The 9,123-nt window shown below is 40.9% G+C and overlaps 1 protein-coding gene across 1 annotated transcript; it reads left to right on the top strand.

Annotated features, from left to right (window-relative positions):
- The first annotated feature begins 272 nt into the window (after positions 1 to 272).
- LOC146320855 (voltage-dependent P/Q-type calcium channel subunit alpha-1A-like) lies at positions 273 to 8,890 on the top strand. Its single transcript, XM_084729313.1, has 4 exons — positions 273 to 431; positions 911 to 1,299; positions 5,535 to 5,640; positions 8,621 to 8,890. Exons 1-4 carry the CDS (start codon positions 273 to 275, stop codon positions 8,762 to 8,764), a joined length of 798 nt encoding a protein of 265 aa, XP_084585439.1. The 3' UTR covers positions 8,765 to 8,890.
- Positions 8,891 to 9,123: the final 233 nt, after the last annotated feature.

Below are 9,123 nucleotides of genomic sequence, written 5' to 3'. Positions count from 1 at the left end.
TTGTTACAACAGATGTGTAGCTGTTTTACTTTGGAAATTTCTACCGGAAGTTGCTTCTTCCTCTCTTGTGGTTGGTGTGCGATAGATGCCCATCCACTTGACGTTCAAATTCAAATTCTTTTTTTTCTATTTTGATTTATAACGCGTATTTTATCTTTCAGTAAGACATCTATCGGGTCAGGTCTTGAATATGCTCTTATTTTGAAAGTAATTACGGAAGTCTCCTCATTCCATATAACTTGATTCCGGTGTGCGCTCTCCTCCCTGTTGCTATGGAAACAGGGCCGGTCCAGGTGGAGCCACTGGCTGGCATCTTGTCGGTCACGTGGGGCTCTGTGGATAAGGAGCAGTGGAGAAAGTGGTGCCTCACCGTTCACATTAAGGGAGAGTTTATGGAGAAGCCGCTCTGCCGTGATTTCTCCTCAACAAACGTAAAAAAACCAAACGAACAGCGGCGTGTTTTTTATACCTGGACCGTGAGGCGAGGTGATAGGAAGAAGAATCATTGTGGAGACGAGTCTTTAGGGGAACAGCAATTATGTTTTTTGACGCTTTCTGGAGGAAAATAACGCTACAGCTTGACTCCTCGCGCTGACGCGTGGCGGTATTTTGTTTGCTGTGGTCTCATGTGTTAAACTGACAGTTTTTTTTTACACGGGTTTTGGTTGAAGACGCATGCTGTAGCATGGACTTGCAGCGTTGACGCCAGTGTATGTCAGCTCCTTCTGAGGACCGGGGCAGTCAGTCAGTCGAAGGAGGAACACCCATGAAAAATGATGCATCATGGGGTCTGATAATCTAAACTTTGAGAGTGACAGCATGGGAAGCGGCAGAGACGAGGAGAGAACAGACTAACGTTGATGAAAACGAGCCACCCTCTCCTTGTTTTGTTGTGAATGTTTGACTCTGCTGTTCGTGGACGAGACACGCACCTAAAGAACCTGGGGGACGGGACGACAGTGTGTGTTGTGATGCTTCTTCTCCATTTCTTTTCTGGTGTCAGTTTTGGTTTCTCCAGCAAGATCTGTGCTATCCCAGTATGGCTCGCTTCGAAGACGAACTGTCCAGCCGCTACGGAGGCAGCTGTCCCGCGGGCCCGGCCAGAGGGGCCAGCCGGCCGCCGGGGCCTCCGGGGGGCCAGAGGATGTACAAGCAGACGATGGCCCAGAGAGCCAGGACCATGGCCATTTACAACCCCATTCCTGTCAAACAGAACTGCCTCACCGTTAACCGCTCCCTGTTCATCTTCAGTGAGGATAATATCATACGGAAATATGCCAAAAAGATCACCGAATGGCCATATCCTTCCAGTCCAGTCTATCCCTCATACATGCCGTTTAACGCGGAATCACCGCGCCGAACTCCGCTTGAAAATATGTCCATTTAAGTTCTCTTGCTTACCGGCAGAAGAAACATGCATGTAGAATATGTTAGATTATTTTAAACGAAACAGACGGATTAAACCTTTAATTCGGCATGTATACAATATGCAAAGACTCGTTTATATCAATGAAATTAAAAACTTCTACAGTTGGTTCTCCTGTTGTTTCCACTGCCTCAGAGGGAAGGGCGGCAGCTTATGCCACAATTAGGAGCTCCTCGGTTGATTGTCTGTAGAATGAGCGTTCTGACAGGAAAAAATTCAGTCATATATACAATTTTCTGACAAGCTGACTGACAAGCACGGGAACCTCAAATAGTCATATTTTAAATGGAGTTCGGCGCGATTCCTTTCATATTTCTCCTCAGTGAAAACGGCTTTAATCGATTAGTGATCACTTAAAGGTAGACCTTTTAGTGCATAACATGTTGCCTGGTGTTTTGATTTGTGCTTCACTGAAGTTCATACATTTGTTTTATGCCAAATCTTTTGTTACTAGGGCTTCTTGTCAAGCTATTTTCCCCCTGATTCTCATTTGATAGAGAATCTGTCTTAGAGATCTGAGTCCAGGGAAATTTCTGTTTGTCTCTGGTGTGGGCAGATGGAGTGAAACCTCTGGTCAGAGCAGGCATAATGCCTTCTATCTTATTCTAATACTGAATTCATGCAATGTGTTATAGATACAGAGCACATCAAGGCAGGGTTTAAAGTAGATTTATGGATTTGGTGATGGCACCATCGTGTAGGTTTCCCTGGTAGACCATTGTCTCCCTGACTTCTCATTGCTGTAAGGCTGTCTGCAGATGGTGCTGTCCAGGGTGCTGAACTCCCAGCAAACAGCAGGCTGGCCTCAGCATCAAGGCGGTGGCAATCTGCATGGGTGTGACACCAAACAAACAAGCTGCAGCAATAAAACGCAGCAGGACGCAGCTTTGAAATGAGATGCTGGTGCATTTTTAATTGGTTTAGTTTGCACTGAATGATTGCGTGAGCCTGGATGCCACCTGTTGAGTTTGGTGAATTGACTCACCAACAAAATAATTGCTCACTTGTGCAGATTTGAATACTTTCTGAGGAGAAGTCAATGGTAAAACACCTTACGTGTTAATGAGTTTATAGGTGTTGCAGTCCATTTACATTAAGTTGTGTAATGGCCTCCATTACATAAGTCGCTGGTTGGTTACCCCCAGTGCTGAGCAAACATTTATCATGCGTTGATGTTGCAGTGCATTACTGAAGCCTTTATCCTGATGCAGAGCAATCATGAAACGCTGTAGGAGGATCTGTTGTGGCCCCAAGCAGCCGGAGGCCCAGTGGCTGGAGTCCATTGGCCAGCTCCCTCTCCTGAGGGTGCCCTCCTACTGTAGCAGAGCGAGAACAGTCCTGGGGGGATGTTGGAGTGGTGCTGCTAATGACAAAACAGAGGTGCACTGCAAGGAGGGAGGATACCCAGTAATCTGTACAGATCTGAGTGTAATTTCTTGAAATAGTCAGAAACTCTGCTCTTGCTCAATACTGCAGGAGTGATGCATATTGATGAGGGTCCCAGCAGGGTTTTGACTCTGGCAGAATGGTGATTATTTTACTTTTATCGGACAGGAAAAGAGATCTATCAAGACCTTTCTGTGAATCATTGATGACATACAGGAATATAAATACAACTAACTAATCAAATTTACACATTAAGTTAAGTTTACTTGCCCTGAGGAGTTTTAGTCAGCCTGAAGACAGTTTATACTGTGGTTTTGAAGGGAGTTTTTTCCAAAGTAAAAAAAAAAACAACCCTGCTGATGTCATCAGGGTTCTCTCAGCCTGGGCTTGTGACTTTTGATTTGGTGGATGTTCTGATGAAAAATGCAGTTGAGTTGATTGTGGGAAATGTAGGATCCATTGTTTCTGGAGTTTTTCATTTAGAGCAGGGACTAGGGCTGCGCAGTATGGTAACAATGTCATATTGTTCTTATTTTGACTGAAATTGCAGTGCAGTTATTGGGAATGATCACAATTTTGATTGTTACTAAAACAAAACAAAACAAATCAACTTTTACTTTTTCAGAATATTCAGATTTGGATATCACTCTCACCATATCACCACTTCTGTAATATTGTGATCTGTGTTACGATATTGCGGACAAAAAGTGATGATATCCTGACCTCTGCCATTTTGATTTTGGCCATTCTTTAATTTTCTTTCCTCTTGTGAGTCCCCCAACTTCATGGAAATAAATTACTAAATATGCTTTAACTATTGCTGTGACCCAATGTCAAATTACGTTACTACTACTATTACTTTACTGTATACTAATCTTTATTGTATACTGCTTTCACAGTCCACATACAAGAAATCAACATACTCTAAAGTTTTATACTGACAGGAAACTGTAGAATATCTGCACCACTGGATGTTAATCCAACTGCAACATTAGAATGCTGCAGCATCATTATAAACATTAAGGGACAGTTCACCCCAAAATTAAAAATACATCTTTTTCCTTTTATATATAGTGCTGTTTATCCAGCTAAAATATTTTGGTGTGAGTTGCCAAGTTTCAGAGATATCAGCCGTAGAGATGTCTGCCTTCTCGGCAAATATATTTGAAAAACTCAAAGGGTGACAGGAAATGTGGTTAAAAAAAAAGGTATTGAAATCAATTTGACAGATGTTGTGATTTCAGTGTGATTAATGATTAGTGAGAATGATCATGTTTGCATCACTATTTTGTCTCTCAGTTGAAAAAATATAAAATCACGATGATGTGACATTTGTCTTTACCAACCAAATTTGTTTTCTTACTTTTGGAGAACAAGATTTATAGGCCAGGGCATCTCTGGAGCACTAAAGTACTCTATTATAATACTGCTTTGTCACACGTTTTTCCTCCATCAAAAAAACTTGCAGTGTCTGCGATTTGGATATTTCACTTGGGCATTTTGATAATATTTCCATTAGCTGTGCAGGCCTACTCAACAGTAGTGCCTCTTTTCAGAAATAATGACTCTGTTATTCAAGATAATCCACACAACTAAAACTGCCAACCATATCATAGTGCTATTAATGTTTACATCCTGCACTGTCACAGGCTCTCGTCCATGAGTAGATGCACGCTTCCTTATGTGCAGTGATGCAGTTGTCAGCTGTTCTTGGGTTGAACTGTCCCATTTAATAACTTGCAGTTGTTATATGTTTTTTTTAAGTTGAACTATTTCATCACCGTTCAGTTCTTTTGTGAGCTGTGAGCAGCTCTTTCATTTTCTTTGTGCATTGCATTGTGGGAGAATAGTGTACGTCAACAGCACAATGTAAAAACAAGACTGTGATTAATATGTAGACGACCTGGTTTGAATAAACTTAATTATGTGACTTTTCCAATCTGAGGACACTAGAGCTGCAGCTAATGATTATTTTCATAGTCAATAAATCTGTCAGGTTTTTTTTTGAGTAACTGATTAATAGTTGGTCTATAAACTCTATGAGAAAATGGTGAAAAATGTCAATCAGTGCAGGGTTATGTCCTCAGATGACTTTGTTTTTCCCACAATCCATAGATATTCATTTTACTGTCATATAGAAGTAACCAAACCAAAAAATATTCACATGTAAGAGCTTGAATCAGGGAATTTTGATTTAAAAAAAAATCACTTAAACCAACTAATTAATTATCATAATAGTTGGTGATTAATTTAATAATTGATTAATTTTTGCAGCTCTAAAACACACTAATAACACAAAGGGTGCTTAGAATTAGTCTGTAGTATAGATTTGGGACCTGTAGTATCTTGTATCTTATACTGCATTGCATTCTGGTCTAGTAGAGTCTGTTGACTGTCTGAAATCATGGATTTGTCCTGGTATGACACAAAGAAGCTGTTTTCTTTTGATTATGAAAAACTTCACACCAAGGCAGAGCTTGCCAAAGAAGTATCTCTTATCACATTTAACTGTCGCTGCTTTAAACATTTCTTAAGATACACAATCAAGCACCAAGCAACAATTTAGGTTCAGAAAGTATCTTCCCAGTCGTTGTTCAGGATAAATTTTTATGTTTTATTTTTTATTCTATGCTTTTATGTATTGGTGTAATGGTGTGGTTTGTGTTTGCATGTGCACCAACCTGTGAATTATATTTCCACAAGAATTCCTTAACACTCTCACTCCATTTGAGTACATGATCCTGGCCACCATTATAGCAAACTGCATTGTACTGGCTTTGGAGCAACACCTACCGGCCTTAGACAAAACACCGATGTCAGAGCGTTTGGTAAGTACAAACACGACTGCCTGTCTCATACAGTACATCAGACAGACACGCTGTAGCCACTGTGATGCTTTGCTCTGTTATTTTTGTCACCACATTGACAGATTCTACAGAGACATATGCTTTTGTGTCGCTGATGTCTCTCTGTACTGCAAGAAAAATAATTCAAGAGTTGGCTCCAGTTTGTAAAGCAGCTCAAAGAAACATGGTGGTTGTTATTTTCAGCTGCCTCTCTGCCTTGCTGCAATCGAGGAATAGACTTATGCTCTGCTTAATCCAATCTCTCCTCTTTTTTTTTCCGGTCCACATGTTCGTGGATTTGAAAATTTCAAAATACCAGAAAATGTTTTTTCTTTCCCTCAGTGTCAGAAAGGGTCCCTCATCCATAGCTCTGCAGGTTAACCAGAACCCTGCAGAGCTCCTTCAGATCCCCTCCTGTGTATCATTACCTCAGGTTACCCCTGCTGCGCCCTCCCCCCCACACCAACTCTCTTGTTAAATCTTTCCATTAAAGAAGCAAGCGCTGTGAAGCCTTCTGTCCAATCAAAGAGCTGCTGGTGGCAGGGGCAGGGCTGTTTTAAGAATGAAATGTCACTCCCCGAGGCAAGGAGCCTCCCAGCTGCCCGCTTTCATTGATCCACTCCGTGAGATGGGCTGAAACCCTGTCTGACAGACATACCACAGAGTTCATGATGATGTGAAGTGATCAGCTGTGTCATCAGGACTGTGTCACCGCATTATAAAATCTTCTATACAGCCTTCCTGTCTTTACCCAGCTATTATCTGGAGTCGAACGAGGATTTCTTGACTCTTGTCAGGGAGCTGTGGCTCTGCGTGTGCTAGGGCTGCAACTAACAATTATTCTCATTATCGATTCATCTGCCAATTATTGCCTCCACTTGTTAATGAATTGTTTAAGCTGTAGTATGTCTGAAAAATGAAGAGAAAAAAAAGCCCACTGCAATTTGTCAGAGCCTGTAATTGTTCAAATTGCTTGTTTTGGCTGAGTAACAGTCTAAACCCCAAAGTAATTCAGATTAATGTCATATATGACTAAGAAAACCAACCAGTCGGCTCATTTAAAGATCATTTAATGGAAAAAGGAAGTTTTTCTTCTAAACACATTCTACACGTTAGAACACGGTGGGTGAAAATACATGAAAAGACAGTTGGACTGTTAAACTGTTGTTTGTGATTTCTGTGTTCAGGATTTTTTGGGTGGAGCTGAAACATGGCTCGGGTACCTGCCAAAACCACAGTCCCCCAACACTATATAACCCCCACGACACCACCACCTCCCCCTCCCCTCATTGGTCAGTCATGAACATACCTTCAGTGACTCTCTCAGCCCAAATCAGCCCAATGGTTCACCTTAGCTCACTTCAGTTCTAACAACCCAACACAGAAGAAAAAATAATACCATCCTGTCACCGTCCTCTGGCTCTGGTGGCTCAAACATGTCTGACCAGTTCCAATAAAGCTGCTGGATGGAGCGTCCATGTTTCATGTGGTTTTCAGGTCGTAGCTGTGTTTGACAATGAGAGAGCAGGGCGAACATGCTCTCAGCGTTTCAGAGCAGAGAAAACTGATCATTTTTTTCATGATTTTGAGCTCTAATTTTATATGTTTGCTTTTTAAAATTCCTCAAATCCGGCTGGTCGGTCCATAACACGTTTCTATGATGGGACACACTCATAAGACACATTTATTGTTGCTTTACACAATCTTTAACCAACAAACTGTAACATGTGAGAAACTGGAACTAACCGATGTTTTGCCTTTTTTCTTGAAATAATTTGTCAATATTTGCTTGTGAATTTTCTCTCGATTGAGGAATTAACGAATTGACTGATCTGCTCTACTCTGTTCTCTTCATAATGTTTTCTGCTTGTGATTTGTAGTGATGTCGAGTGTTAAGCAGCAGCCACCAGCCAAATGCTGTCAAAATGTGCAAGTGGCTGGTAGATTTGCTTCACTCACCCACCCCCCAAAAAACAATGGTGATCTATTAAGTGCCTGGTCAAATTCAAACACTCACTAGCCGTTTGACTAGTAGCTTTTGTTAAAACTATGAATATGTGCTTGCATGTATCTGATTGGCCGATGCCGGCTTTGCTGGATGACGTTACATTTTTGTTGCAGACACTAATGCCAATCTGAACACATCCGTGCTTTGTGACATATAAACATGACTATAGAGCTCCAACCAGTAATTGATTTATTATCTTAATCAAGTATTATATTAATCACATTGTCAAATCGAGTCAAATCATAGTCTAAAAATCTGAATCTCAAATACTTGAATCACCCAGTTAAATACATGCCACGTAAAACTGCCATGATTAAATTAAATGTCAGCTATTTTCATAATTGATCAGTTGGTTTGAGTAATTTTGGGAGAAAAAAAGTCAAAATTCTCTGATTCCAGCTTCTTAAATATGAATATTTTGTGGTTTCTTTACTCTTTCATGATGGGAAACAGAATATACTTGGGTTGTGGGCAAAACGAGACATTTGAGGACGTCACCCTCGTCTAAATGAGATTTTTTACTGTTGGAAAATTTGGTAGACCAACCAACTCTTCGATTAACTGAGAAAATAATCAACAGATTAGTTGGCAGTAAAAATAATCATTAGATATAGTGCTAGTACCATGTGTATTTTTTTTATTGTAAGACACCTTCAGGTCCTGAGGTGCTGTTAAACTCCTAAATTCCTAGAAAACAGGACATGACTTCAGCATCTTTAATAGTATTTGTTTCTGAGAGTTTGTCAGGGTGTTAAAACATCTGATAGCACTGGAGATTATCATAGGACACTGAATCTTACGAAAGCTATTGAGGAAAATAATGTGGACTCTCCATTTTATTGTAGGCTGATGACAATGACATTGACTGGCCACTATCTGATTTTATTGACATGGCCAGATGGAAGTGTGTAATTTCATTAATCCTAATTACTCCCCTCTGCTTTTTCATAACAGGATGACACAGAGCCCTACTTTATTGGAATATTTTGTTTTGAGGCTGGCATCAAGATCATCGCCCTGGGCTTTGCCTTTCACAAAGGCTCCTACCTGCGTAATGGCTGGAATGTAATGGACTTTGTGGTGGTCCTAACAGGGTGAGTAGCGCTGGCCTAATGGCTTATACAGCTGCTAACTGACAGAGCTGATGGGCAGCAGCGATTAATGAGGGGAGGGGAGAGCTCTGCTGAGTGTGTGTTGCGTTTCTAATGATCAGTAGAGCCGAGCCCTTCCAGATGGCGGGTGTTTTCTTCCTGTCTGAATAAACACGGTCTTGATAAGGTGATATTGTCCACATTAGACATGCAGAAAACCAGAGGGAAATCATTGTACATACAGTGCAGAAATTACCGGAACACAGGATTTCAGGGAATCATTTTTTGTGGTGCCACGTCATCACACGTTTACAAATCATGAATACAAATCTTCGTTTCAGTGCGTTGTGTTGAAGCTTGTGTCTA

Source organism: Lutjanus erythropterus, chromosome 10 (assembly GCF_056507025.1).
Source record: "Lutjanus erythropterus isolate fLutEry1 chromosome 10, fLutEry1.hap2, whole genome shotgun sequence".
Taxonomy (NCBI): Eukaryota; Metazoa; Chordata; class Actinopteri; order Lutjaniformes; family Lutjanidae; genus Lutjanus; species Lutjanus erythropterus.
The sequence above is the reverse complement of the archived record's forward strand: the minus strand, read 5'-3'. Positions and strand labels throughout refer to the sequence as shown.

What these genes read in the sequence shown, in the direction of transcription:
- LOC146320855 (XM_084729313.1), top strand. Translation starts at nt 273, where the DNA reads ATGGAAACAGGGCCGGTCCAGGTGGAGCCACTGGCTGGCATCTTGTCG. An exon ending in AAAAAGATCACCGAATGGCC is followed by an intron (nt 1,300 to 5,534) that starts ATATCCTTCCAG and finishes TAACACTCTCAC; the next exon opens with TCCATTTGAGTACATGATCC. An exon ending in CACCGATGTCAGAGCGTTTG is followed by an intron (nt 5,641 to 8,620) that starts GTAAGTACAAAC and finishes TTTTCATAACAG; the next exon opens with GATGACACAGAGCCCTACTT.